Source organism: Bos taurus, chromosome 4, assembly GCF_002263795.3.
Source record: "Bos taurus isolate L1 Dominette 01449 registration number 42190680 breed Hereford chromosome 4, ARS-UCD2.0, whole genome shotgun sequence".
Classification (NCBI taxonomy): domain Eukaryota; kingdom Metazoa; phylum Chordata; class Mammalia; order Artiodactyla; family Bovidae; genus Bos; species Bos taurus.
Genome location: NC_037331.1, coordinates 10551945 through 10576091, shown reverse-complemented (window position 1 = coordinate 10576091; position 24147 = coordinate 10551945). Strand labels below are relative to the sequence as shown.

At 39.7% G+C, this 24147-nt stretch overlaps 1 protein-coding gene and 1 pseudogene across 9 annotated transcripts in view; one reads left to right on the top strand and one right to left on the bottom strand.

The window, feature by feature from the left end:
- HEPACAM2 (HEPACAM family member 2) overlaps positions 1–24147 on the top strand; it is a 59823-nt gene that overhangs the window by 24598 nt on the left and 11078 nt on the right. For all 9 annotated transcript variants that reach the window (XM_024990633.2, XM_015468103.3, XM_059885542.1 and 6 more), the window contains one exon: positions 10693–10989. In XM_024990633.2, the coding sequence (XP_024846401.1) occupies positions 10693–10989 (297 nt within the window). The remainder of the gene's footprint in view (positions 1–10692; positions 10990–24147) is intronic.
- Positions 4040–5725, bottom strand: LOC101906646 (ubiquitin-conjugating enzyme E2 variant 1-like; annotated as a pseudogene).

Below are 24147 nucleotides of genomic sequence, written 5' to 3'. Positions count from 1 at the left end.
AAAACAAGACCAGGAACTGACTGTGGCTCAGATATGAGCTCTTTATTGCAAAATTGAGGCTTAAATTGAAGAAAGTAGGGAAAACCAATAGGCCATTCAAGTATGACCTAAATCAAGTCCCTTATTATTATACACTGGAGGTGACTAATAGATTCAAGGGGTTAGATCTGATAGACAGAGTGCCTGAAGAACCATGCATGGAGGTTCATAACATTATACAGGAGGCAGTGACCAAGACCATCCCAAAGAAAAGAAATGCAAGAAGACAAAGTGGTTGTCTGAAGCTTTACAAATAGCTGAGGGAAGAAGCAAAGCAAAAGGCCAGGAAGAAAGGGAAAGATATACCCAACTGCAATAAACTGGTATACAATTAAAAAAAAAAAAAAGATATACCCAACTGAATGCAGAGTTCCAGAGAATAGCAAGGAGAGATAAGGAGGCCTTCTTAAATGAACAATGCAAAGAAACAGTCAAATAGGAAAGACTAGAGATCTCTTCAAGAAAACTAGAGGTACCAAGGGAATATATCATGTAAAGATGGGCACGATAAAGGACAGAAATGTTAAGAACCTAACAGAAGCAGAAGAGATTAAGAAGAAGTGGTGAGAATACACAGAAGAACTGTATGAAAAAGGTCTTAATGACCCAGATAACCACGATAATGTGGTCACTCACCTAGATCCAGACATCCTGGAATGTGAAGTCAAGTGGACCTTAGGCAGCAATAGTGCAAACAAAGTTAGTTGAGGTAATGGAATTCCAGCTGAGTTGTTTAAAATTCTAAAAGATGATGATATTAAAGTTCTGCACACAATATGTCAGCAAATTTGAAAAATTCAGTAGTAACCAGTGGACTAGAAAAGGTCAGTTTTCATTCCAATTCCAAAGAAGTGAAGTGCCAAAGATTGTTCAAACTACCATACAACTGTGTTTATTTCACAGGCTAGCCAGTTTATGCTCAAAATCCTTCAGGCTAGGCTTCAGCAGTACATGAACTGAGAACTTCCAGATGTATAAGCTGGGTTTAGAAAAGGCAGAGGAACCAGAGACCAAATTGCCAACATTTGCTGAATCAGAGAAAGCAAGGGAATTCCTGAAAAACATCTACTTCTGCTTCATTGACTATACTAAAGCCTTTGAGTGTGTGAATCACAACAAACTGTGGAAAATTCTTGAAGAGATGGGAATACCAGACCACCTTACCTGTCTTCTGTGAAACCTATATGTGGGTGAAGAGACAACAATTAGAACTGGACATGTAACAACAGACTGGTTCAAAATTGGGAAAGGAATACATCAAAGCTGTATATTGTCACCCTGCTCATTTAACTTCTATGCAGTATACATCATGCAAAATGCCAGGCTGGATGACTCTCAAGCTGGAATCAAGATTGCTGGGAGAAATACAAACAACCTCAGATATGCAGATTATACCACTCTAAAGGTAGAAAATGAAGAGGTACTAAAGAGCCTCTTGATTAGAGTGAAAGCAGAAAGTGAAAAAACTGGCTTGAAAATCAACATTAAAAAAAACTAAGATAGTGGCATCTGGTCCCATTATGTCATGGCAAATAGAAGGGGGAAAGGTAGAAGCAGTGACAATTTTTTTTTTTCTTGGGCTCCAACATTATTTCAGATGGTGATTGCAGCCATGAAATCCAAAGACACTTGCCTCTTGGAAGGAAAACTATGACAAACCTAGACAACATACTAAAAGGCAGAGTCATCACTTTTCCAACAAAGGTCCATATAGTCAAAGCTATGGTTTTTCTAGTAAATCATGTATGGATGTGAGAGTTGGACCATAAAGAAGGCTGACCACAGAAGAGTTGATGCTTTCAAGTTGTGGTCCTGGAGAAGACTCTGGAGAGTCTTTTCACAACAAGGAGATCAAACTAGTCAATCCTAAAGGAAATTAACCCTGAATATTCCTTGGAAGGACTGATGCTAGAGGTGAAGCTCCAATACCATGGCCACCTGACTCGAAGATTCAACTCATTAGAAAAGACCTTGTTGCTTGGAAAGATTGAAGGCAAAAGGAGAAGGGAGCAGCAGAGGATGAGATGGTTGGATAGCATCGCTGATTCAGTGGATATGAATTTGAGCAAACTCTGGGAGATAGCGGAGAAGGCAATGGCAGCCCACTCTTGCCTGGAAAATCCCATGGACAGACGAGCCTGGTAGGCTACAGTCCATGGGGTGGTGAAGAGTCGGACACAACTGAGTGACTTCACTTTCCCTTTTCACTTTCATGCATTGGAGAAGGAAATGGCAACCCACTCCAGTGTTCTTGCCTGGAGAATCCCAGGGACAGAGGAGCCTGGTGGGCTGCCATCTATGGGGTCGCACAGAGTCGGACCCAACTGAAGTGACTTAGCAGCAGCAGCAGCAGCAGCTGGGAGATAGTGAAGGACAGAGGAGACTGGCATGCTGCAGTCAGACTTAGTGACTGAAAAACAACCTATCATATAATATATAGAAACACAACACATGTTCATTATTTTTTCCATAAAATCACTACGTTAGCCATATTTTCTTGTTTCTTTTTGTTTTCCTTTTGGTTTGGGTCTTTAAGAATTAAATAAAATATATAGGGTGAAGATCTGTCATTTATCTTACTGATATGGCATCAACATGCTTATAATCTTTATCATTTAACGGAAACTGTTCTCACTTTCCTTCCTTCACCTATTTACACCATCACAATATCATCTTCTTCAGAAAGGCTCACCTGCCCCCCATCTTGTCTCACCTCCTTAGCATCCCTAAGAGGTTTGCTATACACCTTCAGCACCCCATTCCCATCTCTCCCCAGAACTCACTTTCCATGAGCCTCTTCCACTCATAAGCATCTCCGGAAAAAGTAGGAGTTCTGTGTTATTCACCTTTGTATCCCTTTGTATCCCTAAGGCAATACTTGGCACAGATTAAAAACTCAACAGAGGCCAAAGATTGTCCAAACTACCATACATCTGCGCTTATTTCACAGGCTAGCCAGGTTATGCTCAAAATCCTTCAGGCTAGGCTTCGACAGTATGTGAACCATGAATTTCCAGATGTTCAAGCTGGATTTAGAAAAGGCAGAGGAACCAGAGATCAAATTGCCACTATCCGCTGGATCATCGAAAAAGTGAGAGAGTTCCAGAAAAACATCTACTTCTGCTTTATTGACTATGCCAAAGCCTTTGACTGTGTGGATCACAATAAACTGTGGAAAATTCTGTAAGAGATGGGAATACCAGACCACCTGACCTGCCTCTTGAGAAACCTATATGTGGGTCAGGAAGCAACAGTTAGAACTGGACACGGAACAACAGACTGGTTCCAAATCGGGAAAGGAGTATGTCAAGGCTGTATATTGTCACCCTGCTTATTTAACTTATATGCAGAGTACATCATGAGAAATGTTGGCCTGGATGAAGCACAAGCTGGAATCAAGATTTCTGGGAGAAATATCAATAACCTCCGATATGCAGATGACACCACCCTTATGGCAGAAAGGGAAGAGGAACTAAAGAGCCTCTTGATGACAGTGAAAGAGGAGAGTGAAAAAGTTGTCTTAAAACTCAAGATTCAGAAAATTAAGATCGTGGCATCTGGTCCCATCACTTCATGGCAAATAGATGGGGAAACAATGGAAGCAGTGACAGACTTTATTTTTTTTTGGGGGGGGGGGGGCTCCAAAATTACTGCAGATGGTGATTGCAGCCATGAAATTAAAAGACGCTTATTCCTTGGAAGAAAAGTTATGACCAACCTAGATAGAATATTCAAAAGCAGAGACATTACTTTGCCAACAAAGATCCATCTAGTCAAAGCTACAGTTTTTCCAGTTATTATTTATGGATGTGAGAGATGGACCATAAAGAAAGCTGAGCACCAAAGAATTGATGCTTTTGAACTGTGGTGTTGGAGAAGACTCTTGAGAGTCCCATGGACAGCAAGAAGATTCAACCAGCCCATCCTAACGGAAATCAGTCCTGAATATTCATTGGAAGGACTGATGCTGAAGCTGAAACTCCAATACTTTGGCCATCTGATGCAAAGAACTCACTTGTTGGAAAAGACCCTGATGCTGGGGAAAGACTGAAGGCAGGAGGAGAAGGGGACGACAGAGGATGAGATGGTTCGATGGCATCACTGACTCGATGGACATGAGTTTGAGTAAACTCTGGGAGTTGGTGATGGATGGGGAGGCCTGGCATGCTGCAGTCCATGGGGTCACAAAGAGTTGGACATGACTGAGTGACTGAACTGAACAGTATCTTAAGATAAACTGCCTTTGAATGGGAGCTTTCTTTCCAGTACTTTGAAGTCTACAAGATGTATCTAGAAAATTTACTACTGTGGAAAATGAAGACTGCTTAAATCGAATGGGGGGCAGGGGAGGGCCTGTGGTTTTCTTTTTGATTAATTGCTGTAACACTGTCCTTCAGGCAGCTGAGGGAGTTTCATATTTTCTTTAGACATCATTAGACACTGAAGTTCTTGCAGGACAACTTTGACGCTATAAAATTCTGCCATTTTGCTAGCACTGATATGGCTCTTGGGTCCACCACTCCATTAGAACTATTAACTCCATTCATATTAATTTTTGTTACAAATCTTACAAAGAGAAGGGGTGCTTCTGGGTATTTAGGTACACATTCTATTTTAAGTTTGTATATTCAGTTTTCATAAATTGTTCTTGGAGGCCCAGTTATCATCCCTGTCCGTCTTGTGTCGTGTCTGCATCATCTTATAGACCCCAGCTAACTGGGCCATCTCCTACTCCTTTCTGGCCTTCTTCGAGTTCTTCCAACAGTCAGAAATTGCAAGGGACTTTTTCCTCATGCAAAAAACTGCTGTAAGTTGTCGTACCTCAAGCTTGCTGCTTACAAAACTATCTGTATTGACGAGCACAACCAGAAGGAAGGGGCACGTGGTTTGTTACCTGTGAAGTGATGACTAAACCAGGGCTGGTGACAGAACCTACAACCAGAACAAGATGCTCACACGGTGAGACACACGGGAATGAGACCAGCTAAGAGGCTCCAGGTTCTCATCTGGAGCTCCAGCTCTTTCTGGGGAACACTCTTGAATGCAACGGAAGACAGTAACCTCCACCACCCACATGGTGAAATGTTCATGAGAGGACTGTGTGTATGAGGCTGCTCCAACATATGTGGATTTAAAATGTAACGGGCTTACTCTTCTGGCACTCCATTTTTGGTTAACTGTCAGGGTAGCCTGTGGGATGCTGGATCAGAAGATCTGGCTGCCAAGGGCTACTCTTTGAGGCCCTGCAATCCTGGCCAAGGCAGGAGGAAGTAACCTGTCATAATACAAGCATCCTGAAGATTCTGGTGGGTTTTTCACAGTTCCACCCTCTAAGATCTATGCAGAAATCACAACAGACCCCTTAACCAGTGGGGCATCTCTCAGTCACCCCTCAGGATCCTGTTTCTTTCTCTCGTTCTTCCTCAGGGGCTTCTCTGAAGTCAGGGCCAAACGGACATCCCCAAGGCTCCTCCCCCAACTCAGACACCCAGCATCCAGTAAGGGACTTCATCTATTTGGGGATACCTCTGCATCCTCTAGGGGAGCCTTTGATGTCGTCTAAAGAGCCACCAGCCCCCGACTCCTCCGGAGTAGCTCTGGTCTCACCCCTTGCCTGCTCCGGCCGTTCAGCAGCGCCGCACGGCTGGGCCCTTCCTCTCAACAGGGCCCTCACGCTGCCCTCCATTTGCTTTTGTTTGTTTTTTCTGACCTTTAGAAAAGTTCCTCAATAATGTAGTAAGTGTAATATTTCAATATTCCCCCATAGAGGCCCACATCATAATTTAGAATTTCAGCATGAATCACTTCTTCTGTTTTCTTGAGGTGCTGTTTCTGTGACAATTTCCTTCACAAAAACAGGAATTGCTTTTTATTTTGGCAGGAAAAAAAAAAGTATAACAAAGTCAGGAGTGACAGTGTATCGTTGACGTTATGATGTCATAACCTGGTGTTGGCCTCGGTGGAATACAGTGTCAAGCCAGTAATACAGGCAGGTATCTACTTGCAGTTCACGAAATGTGCATGCCCATCTGTGCTGTAAATTATAACCCAGTAACCACTGCATTTTGTGTACAACATATGGCACTGCTCATGGGGAAGTGCTCTAAGTGATAAATACGAAAGAAAAAAGGGTCATTCACAGTAAATACTTACCATCTGCTCCCGAACAGGATGGCAAGCAGCATCAAGATGGAAATTCAGGTTCTGTTCCCACCCAGCCATAAATTGTTAAACAGAACAGATGATATATGATTTTACAAGTCACTTAGTAAACACCCATGCCTGAGGCAAAGGGTTCATTTCTATTGAGAGTTCTCTGCCAAGGGCAAGAAACTGAACCACAGTCAAAATAGAACTATCCATCTGTTTTCATCTTCAATGTCAGAGGCCACACTGGTTGAATCACTCCAAATATCCTCAGTTGGATTGCTCATGCCATGAATAATATGCTAAGCTGCATTTCAAAGTAAACGATGGTCAGCTTGACGTGGTAATGAAGAAGGAAATAGCATCATCAAGTAGTCAGAAGAAAGTAGATTGTAAGCAGTATGTAGAATGTGATAGATCAGTCCATCTGTGTGCATGAGAGAGAGAGACGGTGGGTAAAGAAAGAAGACTTAAGACTTTACTGCTTAAGAATCTGTCTGCCAGTGCAGGAGACACAGGTTTGATCCCTGGTCCAGGAAGATCCCACATGCCACAGAGCAGCTAAGCCCGTTTGCCACAACTACTGAAGCCCACTCCCTTGAGCCCGAGCTCCGCTACAAGAGAAGCCACCGAAATGAGAAGCCTGTGCACCGCAGCTGGAGAGTAGCTCCCACTCATCACAACTAAAGAAAGCCCGTGTGCAGCAGCAAAGACCCACTGGGGCCAAAAAGAGTAAATAAATAATTTTTTAAAAAAAGAAAGGAAAAAGACGTAAATATCATAACCTGAAATATGGATGTTCGTTCTCTGAGATGAAAACAAATGAGTTTTCATCTTCATGCCTCTCTGGAATTTTAGGATTTTCTGCAGTGAAATGTATTTCTTATAAAATCAGGTAAAATATGCTGAATTCTAATGAATCATATCAGAAGCAAGGAACTTAAATTCATCAAAGTGTTAGGTTCCGAGAACTGAAAGAGGTGCTTGTGTGGGGACTGATGAAGTTTGAGATAGTTGATGCTAACTCTGAGGAGCCAGATATAGCAGATAATTAAGACAGACAGAAGAGAAAAGATTACACTAATCATGAAATCCAATAAATGAGGAAGTAGCAAAATCAAAATAAAAATGAGTATAGGGAAGATGAATGACAATCAGATTCCCTTATTTAGAAACATGTTTTACTTGAAACTAGAGTAATTATTAAATTAGATAATCAACCTTATTCACCAGCCTTCACTTTAAATTACTGTGGGCTTCCTCTGCAAATCAAACCCATTCTCCAAAATGGAAGAATTACTGTTTTTAAGAATACGCCATTATGTTGTGAGAAAGTGAAAGTATTAGTCGCTCAGTCGTGTCCATGAACTGTAACCCGCCAGGCTCCTCTGTCCATGGAATTCTCCAGGCAAGAATACTGGAGAGGGTTGCCATTCCCTTCTCCAAGGGATCTTCCCGATCCCAGGATCGAACTCAGGTCTCCTGCATTGCAGGTGGGCTCTTTGCTACATGAACCACCAGGGAAGCAGTCCTAAAGTGATTCCAAATGGGAAAGTTCCCATAGAAATTTTGAGTAATATCAGCAAACTTTGAAAGCAATATTTATCATTATGTGTGTTCTCAATTTGTTTTTATACTCATATTCTATAAACCCTGAAAACAAGTAGAAAGACAGAAACTTGTAGTGAGTGACCACACTTCTCTTTTTCAAGCCTGCCTTGCTCTGCTCTCAGAAATGCTCTCAGGCTTCAGTCTTTGTGACAGACTGGGGTCTTCTGCTACTCCAAACCTCTGTTGATTCCTCTCATTGATTTCCTATGATGTGAACCATAACCAGTGTCCACCAGACAGTGACCTTTGCTTCCCTAATATTCTATCAGTGCTGTCAACTTGGGGGGGACCCTGCTGCTGCACTGGAGCTGAGATAATAGCAGCAGGAACCATGTATACAGCACCTAACACCTCAGTTCTCCTCACAGTGCCTAGAACAGTATCATGCATGCAATAGCATCTCAGTATTGATTTTGGTTGAATGAATGAAAACGACTTTTCATCCCCATTACACAACTAACTATTCAGTGGTTTTGCAACACACAATTCTAAAACAGAGATTTTCCCCTGAGACTGTATCACAGCATGAAACGAGAAAACAGTATGAGTTCTAGTACAGTCCCAGGAACGGAGCATTCATTCCTCTGCACTTGAACCCTCCATCTCCAGTTCCTGATTACTTTGAATTTGAAGGTACTTCTATGTTTGCTTTCTAAAAGCAGGATCACCTCATGTATATATATTAATATAAATCTATAGGTTTCCTTCGGATGCCTCTGTGTCTTTAGGAAGCAGATATGTGTAAAGTGTATGTCCTCCAGCTAAATATAATTTATTGCTATGTACCTTCAGTTTCTGTTGTATCTTAGGAAATTTGTCTCCCCAGTTGGTAGGTTGGTCGGAAAATGCTGATATAATGGAGAACCACTCTGGGAATCGGCACATTTGAGGTTGACTTGCCAGTATCCAAAGTAACAAGCCTGGCATGAATCATGGCGTTTCAAAGATAGCAAGACTGGCAACCAGTCATCTAGTCAATCTTTTTATAGCAAAGGTGAGGAAAGTGACTCTAAAAGCTTAAGTGGCTTTTGAAGAACATTTTGCTAATCGTTGAAAAAGTTAGAATTTAATCTAGATATCCTACTCTCTAATCATCACATTGTATTATTCCACACAATGAGAGATGAACAGGTGTTACTTTTTTTTTAAATAAGCATGTTTGAGATTAGGTTATTTCTGAGCAAACCATCAATAGCCTTATCCAGTTTATAAATTCCTTGAGAGTAGGAACTGTGTCTTATACATTTTTTATCACTCACATATTAAATATATTATGGAGCACTTAGTATCTCTCAAATACGTATTTTTTGATTGACTACTTGATTAACTGAGTACAGAATTAATATGTAATTAGACAATAATTTATTGTACAACAAATAATACAGTTAGGAAAACAGACACTGTTTTGAAAAAGAAAGTTACACAACTTGGCAGGTTTTTTTGGAGAGATAATATGAATAACTAAATACATATATTTTAGAATCCTAGGTCTGCTATTTAATAGCTTTGTGACCATGGGAAAATTACTTTTTCAAATACCTCTTCCTTCACCTTATAATGGGAATAACAATTACCTCATATAGTTGCTTTAAAGATTAAATGTGGTTGTCTGCATAAGTACTTAAAGTGCTTTCAGATGGCAAATAGCCAACAAATACTGGTCATGATCAGCTAAATTATGAGCACAGTAATACCTAAACCTTAAAGTTTTTAGAATATAAGTCAGGATATAACTGAATGAGAAAAACCTGTCTAGCTGGGGAATGTTTTTTTTTAATCTTTCTTATTTGTTCTCTGAAGAAATCAATGGAAAATGTGTCTTAATCTGCAGATAATCTGGTGCCATAGAAATAGCAACCTGCTCCAGGAATATTGCTATGTAAGGAAAAAACACCATGGGATAGCCATGATTAAGTAGTTTATTGATGATAATGAAGATGTATTTTTTTCCAAATGGAATCTAAACTTAGCTTGTGGGGAGGAATTTTTAAGTTTTTTTAAACTCTTAAAATGTCATGAAAATATGGAATACTCCTGTACTTTTTTGCATAAATTTGTGCTCCATGTAAAACTATGTAACTTTTAAATATTTGCATCAACTGTCCCAGCACTTAGAAGAAAAATAGATAAACTCAGAAAAGTTGTCAAAGAGAAAGTAGTAGCCGTAATCTATTTTAAAATTACTTTTAAGTACAGCTGCAGTTTCAGAAAAATGGAATTTGTCTAACAAGCTTATAGATTTATCTATACATGACTCATGGAGAAGGCAATGGCACCCAACTCCAGTACTCTTGCCTGGAAAATCCCATGGACAGAGGAGCCTGGTAGGCTGAAGACCATGGGGTCGCGAAGAGTCGGACACGACTGAGTGACTTCACTTTCACTTTTCACTTTCATGCATTGGAGAAGGAAATGGCAAGCCACTCCAGTGTTCTTGCCTGGAGAATCCCAGGGACAGGGGAGCCTGGTGGGCCGCCGTCTATGGGGTCGCACAGAGTCAGACACGACTGAAGCAACTTAGCAGCAGCAGCAGCAGCATACATGACTCAAAAGCTCAGCACCACAATTATGATAACAGTGTCTGTAAAATTATATCCTAAGTTTCAAGGCTTTCACTGTTTCAGACAAGTTCAATCACATCTCAAATGACTTCCTTTTCCATGGATATCAGAATAAAACACTTTTAGGTCCTTATCGTTACTGGGAGTCTAAAGTGAAGTGAAGTGAAGTCGCTCAGTCGTGTCTGACTCTTTGAGAGTCTAAATGAGAACCTAATTGCCCAAGTTTAACATGAAGACTTTCATGAAAATAAAATGGTGCTAAACTCTCCCAAACTCAATAACTGTGTAGTGATTATTTATGTCGCCCCTTTATTTCTCTTTTCAATTAATGCAGATGGACCTTACGGACTTCGAGTTAATTCTGATAGAGGACTAAAAGTAGGGGAAGTGTTCACTGTGGATATTGGAGAAGCCATCTTGTTTGATTGTTCTGCTGACTCTTATCCTCCCAACACCTACTCCTGGATCCAGAGGACAAACAATGCCACATATGTCATTAAGCATGGGCCTCGCTTGGAAGTTGCATCCGAGAAAATAGCCCAGAAGACAACTGACTATATGTGCTGTGCTTACAACAACATAACTGGAAGGCGAGATGAAACTCACTTCACCGTCATCATCACTTCTGTAGGTAAGTGGAACGTAAAACGCAGGGATCCGATGAAACCCAAATGCCTGTTAGCCTTGCTCTGCTCCTATTTTATACTTGTGTGGAAGAGAATATCATTGTGTGTATCATATATTCTAGGAAACTCTTTTTTGAGCTAACTAAGCCATGGTTTCTAACAGTCAAAGAAAAAAAACCCAAAGAAGAGTGGAGAGAGAAATCAGTTGCTAGCTCTGAGGGGCTATAAAAAAAAAGCGAGAATTCAGTACAATCCTTCTAAATGTGCCTTCTTGCTTTCCTGATTTTATAAACAGGAATAAAAGAGAATCAGATTACTCATTTATAAAAGTTTATATATACAGTTGCATTAAGTCAGACGAACACACCTCCATGAATTAGAAATGCGGTTTCCCTACCATCTGGTTTCCTTCTCACCATCCTTCATGGGCTTCCCTTCTTCTTTCACCATTTGAAACCTGAAATCTGTGGGATTTAGCAACAGGGGTCTCAATACCTTGGAAACGACAGAATTTTGTAAACTTGTGAAATTGGGCATTTTCTAGAAGTCATCTAATTTTTAGAAAGGTCATAAATCCAAAGAGTTAAGAATCATTGCCTAAAATACTTATGTCCACCAAATTCCCAGCTTTCTGAGCCTTCTCTTCTGTCTACAGTATGATTTCATTCACTCCCATTGTTCCATGTGACACTGGTACATCCAAAATTTGTAAGGCTCTAAAACTGTATACACAATTACCTTCTAAATGTCTCCACTTTGACGTGCCAGAGGCAGCATAAGGTCCAATATATCAAAAGTGAAACATCTTCTTTACCCTCAAATTGCTGTTCTTTCTGTTTCCCTATTTAAATGAATGGTCTCTTGCCTGGAAAATCCCATGGACAGAGGAGCCTTGTAGGCTGCAGTCCATGGGGTCGCAAGAGTTGGACACGACCGAGCAACTTCACTTTCACTTTTCACTTTCATGCATTGGAGAAGGAAATGGCAACCCACTCCAGTGTTCTTGCCTGGAGAATCCCAGGGACGGGGGAGCCTGGCAGGCTGCCGTCTATGGGGTTGCACAGAGTGGGACACGACTGAAGCGACTTGGCAGCAGTAGCTACCAACCTTAGCCAGAAAGCTAAATGCCATCCCAGACTCTTTTCTCTTGCTTATTGCCCGGCCCAACATCCAATCAAGTTTGTCGATTTTCCTTTCTTCCTATCTCTCAAGTCCATTCTCCTCTCTCCTCTTTCCTCCTTCTTTCTTTTCTTCTTCTCTTTTTCCTTCCCCTTCTCCTCCTAAATATCTTCTCCATTTGTACCTTCTCTTTCTTTGTCTTTATAGCCCTGGTGCCTAGGATAGGACCCATTACATAGAAAGTCAATGCGTATTTTTTTTAATAAGTAAAACAAGAATATAATCCTTAGAATTTTCAGTACTTGACCCTTAGGCCATGTGCATCAGAATCACATGGGGATATCTAATAATGTATTTTCATTAAGATACCTCAGACCTTTCGGATCAGGACCCGGCAGCTCATAAATGGGATCTGAATATCCAGCAAGCGCAAGCGAGACACCCATTATGAGCCATTAAGAGTTGTAAGACTATTATAAATATACAGATTAATAAATATATGGTAGGTGGGGTCTTCCCAAGACTCCCTAAAATCGAGGGTATTCATATTTGCAAAAATCATCTGTGTACACTGGAACTTACATACAAACATGGTAAGATTTTGTTTTTACTCTTATGAAGAAAATGCTTCATAGAAGAGTGCTATCCAGTGGAACTTTTGCTTTGAAGGAAATGTTTGATATCTGCTCTATCCAATATAAGTACTTCCTAGCTTCATTTGGATTTTTTTTATTTTTTCCTCTTTCTTTTTTAAATTACGAAAGCAATTTACAGGAGACTTGGAAAACACAGAACAAAGTTACATATAGTTTCTCTTTATATTGTACTTCCTAGTATAATATAGTACTTCCTAGCCTCATTTGGATATTTTTCTTTTTTTCCTCTTTCTTTTTTAAATTACAAAAGCAATTTACAGGAGACTTGGAAAACACAGAACAAAGCTACATATAGTTTCTCTATATATTGCAGTTATTTTAAAGTAGATAAATTAAGAGTTTTAGTTGGAGTTTCAATATCAAACTCTCAAAAATTAATGGAATGAATAGACAGAAAAGTAGAAGGATATAGTAGACCTGGAAAGCACTATGAGCCAATGCAACATAATTAAGATTTATACAATTTTTACACAACAGTAGTATGCAAATCCTATTCAAGTTCCCATAGCTCATTTGGCTTTTGAGCACTTAAAATATGGTTATGCCACTGAAGAACTGAAGCTTTTATTTTGTCCCTATTAATTTTAATTTAAGTATTTCTAGTAGCTAACATATATCTAGTAACTATCATATTGGACAATGCAGTGCCTGAATTATGCTTCATTTGGGCAGTAGTTAATAACATATTTTCCTTATAGGTCTCAAAAACATATATGTGTTTGTGTTAGTCTCTCTGTCACGTCTGACTCTTTGCGACCCCATGAACTGTAGTCCACCAGTCTCCTCTATCCATGGAATTCTCCAGGCAAGAATACTGGAGTGGGTTGCCATTCCCTTCTCCAGGGGATCTTCTTGACCCAGAGATCAAACCCAGGTCTCTTGCACTGCAGACAGATTCTTTACCGTCTGAGCCACCAGGGTGTTTAGGGTTATATAAACCAGGCAATCAATCTTTCATTATTTGACACCTGTTATGGACCAAATACTAGGGTAAATGCCATCTGAAAAAAATAATTCCTGCTAACAAGATGCTCACAGCCTGATATGGGTGGGTGGCAGGCATGTAAGAAAACAGCCAGCATACTTTACTTTCTATTTTACCAAGTTTTTAATATATTTAACCAGCTTTTTACCTCAGTGGTTAACTGAAACATAATTTTTAAAAACAGCATAATTAAGTATGTAATTTTGTGGCAATCTGGATGTTGTCTTAGACTTGTTCCTCATACTCACTGCAAGTGAGAACATGTCTATGATATGTAGGTGTGTACTGCACTGAAACCTTTCTTACTACCTAAACTTTTTCCATAATATTCAGCCAAGCTATCATCATAGTATCAGAATCCCCCAATATTTGATTCAGATCTTTTTACCAAAGTCCAAAGACAGCTACAGTCTTAATATCAAATAATTACCTTTTGCAAAATCTAAAAAACCTGTTTGACCTGTACAGAGACCAGACATTTGTTATTATTGTAAATAAGAAGAGCAGGTGCTTATTTTTCAGAGTGATTCAGTGCTGTCAACATTCATGACCTCTTTGTGGTTTGTAGAGCTGTTTTCCAATCCCCAAATGTCCACAGAACTTAAACAGTAGCAAATGGCAAAGAAAATGAGTAGTATTAATGTGTTTTAAGTATTTGATTTTTAGAAACTTTTCCAAATCTATGAATCTCTACAATGCAAATTAAAGGTACAAACAAACCAGGTGGCTCAGTGGTAAAGAGTCCAAATCCACCTGCTAAACAGGAGTTGCAGTTTTGATCTGGGTCAGGAAGATCCCCTGGAGAAGGACATGGCAACCCACTCTAGTATTCTTGCCTGGAAAATCCCATGGACAGAGGAGCCTGGTGGGCTACATCCATGGGGCCGCAAAAGAGTGGGTCATGACTTAGGGAATCAACAACAACAACCTACATGAAAACATTGGACATCATTTGTAACTGTCAGCTGAACACTTACTGACCATCCATTCTGATGAGCTACCTATATTAATATCTGTGGAAAATGCAAAATAATTTAGAATGGTGAGATGTCTGCCTTTGAGATATTTTTAAAACCAAGTTACATTTGACATAACCAGAGTCTAGTTGTAAGAAACCGGAGAAGGCAATGGCACCCCACTCCAGTACTCTTGCCTGGAAAATCCCACAGATGGAGGAGCCTGGTGGGCTCCAGTCCATGGGGTCGCTAAGAGTCGGACACGACTGAGCGACTTCATTTTCACTCTTCACTTTCATGCATTGGAGAAGGAAATGGCAACCCACTCCAGTGTTCTTGCCTGGAGAATCCCAGGGACGGGGGAGCCCGGTGGGCTTCAGACACGACTGAAGTGACTTAGCAGCAGCAGCAGCAGCAGCAGTTGTAAGAAACAGAACATCTTTGTTTGTAATGAGGCAAAGAATGTGGCCGATCAAAAAAACTCAGCAATAAGACACGAGAGGCAAAGGAAGAAGGAGTCAAAGATGACTATGTAGTCATAAATTTGGAAAGAAAACAACAAGCACTAGAAATAATCAAAGGTTTTGATTATTTGATAGGGACTTTCAGTTCAGGAGAGGAAGACTAGAGAATGTGGCTATTAGCTCTATGTTTTCCTGCCCGTTTAAGACTAAACCAGATGGTGCCTCCCCCCTCTTTGGACTATGATTCACATCTAAGTTATCAGTGGACCTCTCTGTATCTTAGTAGAGATATCCTAAAGAAAACAGGGGAAATAGGCAGTCACCCAGCTAGTCAGTGATAAAGTAATATCTGAATTCAAAACCCCTTTTTTTAACCACTGAGTAAACTGTCTCCCTTGACGTTGACTGAGAGTATCAATGTCTAAAAAATATGTCACATATATACAGGATATGTCACATATTTGTACAAGATAGTATTTTATCACCTTAACTAACTTTATGCTATAAACAAATAGATACTCTGGTTTATCCAGACATGTATACTTTCATATTAGTGAGAAATAATGAAATATTTGTAACTAAAAGTAATACCTAGTATGTAACTTTCAAGAAAAGAATAGCAATTAAAGTAATAACTTAGCATTCATATTTTGGAAGAACAATGATTTTATTACCGTAATAAAAGACTTTCTTGAATGCAAGTATCCCTACTTTAAAATTTAACTGGGTCTAAATCACTATTGTGACATTCAATATACATAAAATTAAAATGTTTATAATCAGAATTCAAATGTTCACATTTCATGACAACATTCCAATGTACAAGTTATTAGAGTTCTCAAGAGTCACATGGCCACAATTTGAGATTTAGCCATAGTAGAAATATTTTTGTATGTGATCCAGCAAAATCTCTAATTTTTTAGTATCTATTTCTAATTGCACAACTTTTCCTAAAGAAGAGAATGGCAAAATGACCCTACTCCTAGGCAGGAAAATGAATTTACTGATTTCTGTTAACTACCTAGAAATTTCTCTGGTTAAGATTTCCAGGAGATGTATTTCACTTTAGATCATGGAGGATAACAACTGAGATGAGCTGCAACCCTTACATCCAGACCCTGGAGCCTTAGGTGACATCCCCTGAGCATCTATCACAGAACAACTGTGTCTGTCGGGTGGGGCTGTGGTAGGGTGTGGAAATAGCATGCCCCCAGGAGGCCATCTTCATTGCCATAGGAACATGAATCACTGGCCGTAATCAGCTTACAGACTGGATGGGAGCGACCTCAGGACTCCATTCTGACCTAGAAATAGACACGCTGACTGGTGGCATATGGCTGTCTTGTTTTAGGTGCAGTCTCTCAAACAGCAGGGCTGCGATACCATGGATACCACACCTCTTGCCTATATTTGCACTTAATATGTTATTTCATTTTATTTGTTTGCCTAAGGAGGGGGCAAATAGCATTTGCACTAGGGCTTTAGTAAATGAGTCAATAGTGTTTAAATAAGGGGGAGAATGGCATGCTATGTGCTAAAGAGCACAGAATTCTCTGAAAGAAGGAAGAGGGGAGCTGCTGCAAATGTCCAGAACCACATTTGGGATTCCTGTACGTTCTCTGTGGCAGTAAGGTCAGAATTCCCCTGTCGTCTTAGTTGCAGTCTGGGTTCTAGAAATCCATCTGTCCTCAGCACACTCGCCTGGGAGCTGATGCCACAGCAATTGTGCCACTTGATTTCATCCTGGACAAATCTGGCATTTTTCATTTTGTAAATGTCAAATACTGAACCTGGTAAGTTTTGTGTATTCTGGTAGAGAGAAGCAGTGTTTTGTTTTTAATTGGAGGATAATTGCTTTACAATTGGTGTTGGTTTCTGCCATCAGTTCAGTTCAGTCACTCAGTTGTGTCTGACTCTTTGTGACCCCATGGACTGCAGCACACCAGGCTTCCCTATCCATCACCAACTCCCAGAGCTTGCTCACACTCACGTCCATTGAGTTGGTGACGCCATCCACCCGTCTCATCCTCCATCATCCCCTTCTTCTCCTGCCTTCAACCTTTCCCAGCATCAGGGTCTTTTCCAATGAGTCACTTCTTCGCATCAGGTGGCCAAAATATTGGAGTTTCAGCTTCAGCATCAGTCCTTCCAGTGAATATTCAGGACTGATTTCCTTTAGGATGGACTGGATTTTCTTTAGGATTGTATGGTTTCTGCCATACAACAACACAAATCACTCACAAGCATATATACATACATACACACACACACACACACACACACACACATATATATATATATATATATATATATACACACACCCCTCCCTCTTGAGCCTCCCAACCACCCCACCCCCACCCCAGCCCTTTAGGTCAGCACAGAGCACTGGGCTGGGCTCCCTGTTTTATACAGCAGCTTCCCACTAGCTGTGCATTTTACACATGGTAGCGTAGAGATAGACTGACACAGTGCTGCGCTCTCAGTTCGTCCCGCCCTGTCCTCCCCCACTGTGCCCACACGGCCATTCTCTACGTCTGCGTCTCTATTCCTGCCCTGCAGATAGGTCCATCAGTACCGTTTTTCTAGATTCCATGTATGAGAAGTGTGTCGAGAGAATCAAGGTGCTCTAGAGGAGAAGGGGGCCTGATCAGGGAAGATCATTAGTTCTGAGAAAAGGATTGCCTCTCTTCTTCAGTCTCCAGGAGAGGATACTTGGCCTTAGCCATGGCCAAGGTTTAGAGCTGACAGGTGCTAGTCACCTCAGGATACTTTCTGATGGAGGGCTAACAGAGGCCAAAGGGGAGAGAGGCTACAGGGCAATAAGGAAGGAGCCTGAAGAAATAAGGAAGTAATGCTAAAGAGAATGCATTGGATCCCCTCTAGGACAGAATGTACAAGTTCAGTCATTTCAGGAAACACAAAGTAAAAGGGACAAAAATTTAAAAATGAAGGAGAGGGGAGGAGATGTGTCTTATCTCATTTAAACATCCAGTCCTTGTTTGTGAACCTACTACAAGGCATCAGAATCATAGGAGCGCCTGCCTGGCAGAGCCAGTGTACACCAGAGTGTAACTTCAGCATTACGAGAAACACTTTGAAATAACAATTATTAGCATGTTTTCAAGATTAAGGGGAAAAACAGCTGAGACTATATTAAAATATTTTTCATTGTAAAGTGTATTGTAAACAGTTGACCCAAATAAATTAGCATTGAATTTATTTCTAGGGACTAGGGGATATTGAATTTTAGTGAAGGCAGTCTGGCTATCAAGAAGTGAGAGAGTTGGAGTACATCAAACCTGGTGTTAGAAAAGTTTAGAGGAAAAAGTGAATATATTGAGCCTACCTGCCAATTGTTAAAACCATTAATTTTTTTGCAATCAGGGAAAAAATGTATTTCTCCAGTCTCCGTTCTAGGACTTACTGACTATGATGTGTATTTTCATTTCTCTGAAACTGTTTCTTCATCTTTTAATTCCTTTTATTATTTTCATTATTACTGATATGACATACCCATACCAAATAAATGGGAAACAAATGTACATTTGGTTTTATACATATATAATGCACCTAAATTTGATTGTGTATATCTGAAAATTGGCTAATTTTTATTTCAGAAATTGGATCTAAAAATGAACAAATAAGAGAATTCACTTGCTAAAAGTGGTGCCCAAGTAATATGCATGATCTTAAATCATGCCACTTTATTATTTAGCATTTCTTATCAATTTTTTTCTGCTGTTACTTTGCTTTTGTATCACTGCTGGTGTCTCAGACCATTCTGTTTGCCTCTGTCTTATTGATAGCCACACCAGAGTACGGGTCCTTCTGAATTTATACTTGAGAAGTAAAATTGAATAGATTTGTTGAGCTTCTAAAATTGTACTTCTGAAATGGTAGAGAATGTGAAAATCAGTCATATAAAGAATATCATCTGGAGATAATGGATCTGAAGAAGAGACTTCTCAGGGAAGAAGTAAGAGCTTCATCAAACAATCGATGTGGCATCATGCAGGGTCTGATTTATTTGTTGTAGTTCCAGTTGGTAGAACCAAGTAGATTTGGGTGCAATGATTTAAAGAATTTCTATTTCTCATATAATGGTCAGGCAAAAGTGGTAGAAAGAGCAGAGAATTGTAGTCAGCACTACTAAATTAAATTTGAGACCTATATTGGAATTTTAGCTTGAACATCTTTAATATGAAAGTTGTTATTACTGCATTGTTTTGATTTGCATTTCTCTAATAATCAGTGATGTTGAGCATCTTTTCATGTGACTGTTGGCCATTTGTATGTCTTCTTTGAAGAAATATCTATGTCTTTTGTCCATATTTTGATTGAGTTTTTTGGTTTTTTGATAATGAGCTGTATGAGCTGTCTATATATTTTGGAATTAAGTCTTTGTTGGTTGCATCATCTGAAAATATTTTTCCCCAGTTCTTAAGTTGCTTCTTTATTTTGTTTATGGTTTCCTTTGCTGAGTGTGCAAAAACTTACAAGTTTTATTGGGTCTCACTGTGTTTTTTTGCTTTTATTTCTTTTGCCTTGGCAGACTAATATAGGAAATTATTGCTGTGATTTATGTCATAGAATATTTTGCCTAAAAGTATTAATTCTGGTTAGATTATTTTTTCATCTCTAAAATCTAAGAGACAAAAAGTGTATAACAAACAAATAGAGAGGAAAAGAGGAATAAAATAAACTCCTAATAAAACCAAATTAAGACAAAAAAGGAGACAGCAAAAATGTAGGATATGTAGAAAAAAATCAGATTATAGTTAGAAACCAAAATATATTAATAATTACATTATATATTAATGGACTAAATATTCCAACTAAAAGACAAGTATTGTAAAGCTAGGTATTAAAATACTATTTAATACTTATAAGAGATATAAATTATATAAAGGATGCTGAAAGTAAATGAGTGAACAAAAAAGCCATGCAAATGGTCCAAAGAAAGCTGGTGTGGCCACACTAATACCAAAGAAATTAGATAAGAATTAGATATATTTCTTAAGAAATATTACTTCAGGTTAAAAATGGACATTTCATAAAAATGAAGTGATCTGTTCAGCAGGAAGATATAAAAATTCTGAATTTATATGCATCTACTAGAATAGCATCCAAGTACATCTAATAAATAGCAAAAATTGACAAGAGAAATAGAAAAATCCACAGAGTGGGAGATTTTAACATATTCCTGTCAGTGACTGATAGAACAAGCAGTCAAAAACCTAACAATAATAAAGAAAAACAATTTGACCTAAATGAAATAATATGAATATTGCACACAACAACTACAGAATTCAGGGGATATTATTCAATTAATAAGATTGTTGCCATATATGACAGTGATGGAAAAATTGTTGAATGTTACACTTAAGTGATGAAATGTTAATACAGAGAAAATTTGAAAGTGCATTGTTTCCATAGCCATTACATTATATATGGCCAAAAAATATTTGAGTTCTTCCAGTATTCGAAAACTATTATCCAGTTTAACAAAGCAGTTATTCAAATTACCGTTAAATGAAGTTCCAACAAATGTCACCATTGTTTCAGGTTCATCTTCATAAATGTCAACCAACATTCATGGTGAAGTTACACTTGTTTATCTTTGATGTAAACTATTTCTTTGCTGAATTGGATAATAACCAAGCATTTATTTGAAATCTAATTGTTTCAAAATATGGTTGAAAATACACAAGTTCAGCAAAAATCAACAAAAACAAGCCATAAGAATCAGTTAGATATCTGGAATTAGCAATAAAGAGTATTGCATACTTTATTATTAATTCTAAATTAGGCCACACATCCTTCACATCAGTAAAATTTATAACTTTTGTATGTGGATATGCACATATAGCTTTTTTTATACTCAGTTATTAGCTTACCACTGCATTGTTGTTCTTCTTCTTGTTCAGTCGCTCAGTCATGTCCAACTCTTTGCAACCCCATGGACTGCAACACTCCAGCCTTCCCTGTCCTTCACCATCTCCTGGAGTTTGCTCAAACTTGCATCCATTGAGTCTGTGATGCCATCCAACCATCTCATTCTCTGTCGTCCCCTTCTCCTCCTGCCTTCAATCTTTCCCAGCATCAGGGTCTTTTCAAATGAGGTGGCCAAAGTATTGGAGCTTCAGCTTTAGCATCAGTCCTTCCAGTGAATATTCAGGATTGATTTCCTTTAGAATGGACTGATTTGATCTCCTTGCAGTCCAAGGGACTCTCAAGAGTCTTCTCCATACCATTGCATATAGTGTCCTATTTGTGTAAACTTCATGTAAAATTCTCTTGGCTGCCTCAAATCATATAATATCCAAGCAACAAGAGAACTTAAAAGCCAGTCACTCCAGCCTCCTCATTTTACTGCTATGAAAATCCAGGCCCTTAGAGGTAAGCAGCGCATTCAGCACTGCCCAGCTCTTTAGAGAAAACAAACCTGTGAAGTAGGAGCATGGTATCTGAAGAAAGGCCTAGACCTCAAGCAGCGATCACCCAAAGGCTACAACAGTTACCAACTAAAAGGCCAGCATTCTAACAGTGGGAGAGTGTAACTTTTTCTACAAATTATTAACCAAGAGAAAAGGAAGAAAAATTTCTAATAAGCTTTGTGATGTTTTGGTCTAGATCAAAACCAATAAGTTGCAATTCTAGTTCATTTTATACTACCTTGATTTTATTTCTTCTACCCAAAATTGAAAAAAGTTTAATTTACAACCTGTTTAAAAGCAGTAAATATTACATATCTATTGTAATGCCATAAAAATAACATTTTGAGGACTTCTCTGGTGGTCCCGTGGTTGGGAATCCACCTGCCAAGGCAGGAGACACAGGTTTGATCCCTGCTGTGGGAATAACATACATGCCTCAGTGCATCTAAGCCCACAGACCCCAACCACTGCAGCCTGCGCACTCCAGAGTCCGTGTGCCACAGCTACTGAGCCCACGTGCCACAACGACTGAAGCCCTGCACCGTCGAGCCCACGCTCTGCAACCAGAGAAGCCACTGCAAGGAGAAGCCCGCACACCACAACTGGAGCGTAGCCTCCACTCACTGCAACTAGAGAAAGCCTCACACAGCAACAAAGACCCAACACAGCCTAAACAAATAGACAGATTTTTTAAACATGTAAAGAAAAAAAAAGGAACATTTTAAGAACACAGTTCTCTGGATACCTACCAGAAACATATAAACATACCATCTAAAATAGTAAAGATTTTGGTGATGAAAAGCAACTTGCTTAAACTCTTAAGGACTTAAAGCGAATATCAGTTCAGTTCAGTTGCTCAGTTGTGTCTGACTCTTTGTGATCTCATGAACCGCAGCACGCCAGGCCTCCCTGTCCATCACCAACTCCTGGAGTTCACCCAAACCGATGTCCATTGAGTTGGTGATGCCATCCAGCCATCTCATCCTCTGTCATCCCCTTCTCCTCCTGCCCTCAGTCTTTCCCAGCATCAGGGTCTTTTCCAAATGAGTCAACTCTTCGCATCAGGTGGCCAAAGTATTGGAGTTTCAGCTTCAGCATCAGTCCTTCCAATGAACACCCAGGACTGATCTCCTTTAGGAGGGACTGGTTGGATCTCCTTGCAGTCCAAGGGACTCTCAAGAGTCTTCTCCAACAAGAGCAATTCAAGGAAATATCATGATTCCCCTGACTTTTTAACTGGAGTTTAACATATATGATATATACTACATTATAACAAGATTCAGGGAAGATTAAAAAGTGCAAGTGATGTAGGTAGAAAAGCTGAGAGAGTATATATGGGTCCACAGTAAAAGAAAGGAAAGATTAAGTTTTCATCCTTATCTTGGCTGCTGGAGGCCTCAGCCAAGTCTTTGTGGTAGAAGTCGACAGGATGCAGGCTGGATATTTATTGCAGAGTTGAGTCTCCACCGTGTTCTTCACCACACCCAGATGCCCAAGCTGTTCTCCACCATGGCAGAAGGGAAGTGACATCCCATGGCTGTCACCCCCACATTCAACTGGACTGAGATGGGCAGCTACCACCATTCAAGTCCACATCAATACCTGATTCACATGTAATATGGAAGACATCTGTTACTTGCTCTTGTTGAAGGTCACAACAATTTCCACTTCATAGATTAACTCTCTGACTAAGCGTGTTGTAGTCTTAAACTAGTGTCAACTTTGCCATACTTAGTAAATTTTGTCAAAACATTGTCAAAACAGCATCAAAATGAAGCACAGAGTGTCAAGAGTCTGGGGTCTCATCTGGACTCTGCCACTTACTTCCTGAGTGACCCCAGGGAAGCCTCGGATTCCCCATCTCTAAGAGGGCATAATACTAATAATGTGCTGTGCTGTGCTTAGTCACTCAGTCGTGTCCAATTCTTTGTGACCCCATGGTCTGTAGCCCACCAGGCTCCTCTGTCCATGGGGATTCTCCAGGCAAGAATACTGGAATGGGTTTCCATGCCCTCCCCCAGGGGATCTTCCCAACCCAGGGATGGAACCCAGGTCTGCACTGCAAACCCGGGTCTGCCTGCATTGCAGGCAGATTCTTTACCCTCTGAGGCCTCCCTAATAGCATTGTTGTGACATCCAGGGGTTAATATGTATCGTGAACTCTTAGAATGGAGCCTGATGTATTGTAAGCACTCAACAGGTGTTAGCTATTAGCACTATATTTTATATAGGAATATTAACAAAAGGAATGACTTGCAAACCAAAGTAAATTGTAGTCGAAAGTGGGACTTAAAATATTCTATTGACAATCACACATATTTTATTTTAGAGATTAAAATCTCTTTATTGGTCAAAAATTAGTAATGATTTAAACTTAACACCTCTCCTCTTGCTTCATTACTCTTGCTTCATTACTTCATTGCTCACCACCACTCTAGAAAATCCACATACATGAACGGTGTTAAAAAGAGTGAGATGGGAAGAGAGAGAGAGAGCAGCCTAGCATCTGGGGATGTTCATACAATGAGCTCAAACAGATCCAACTT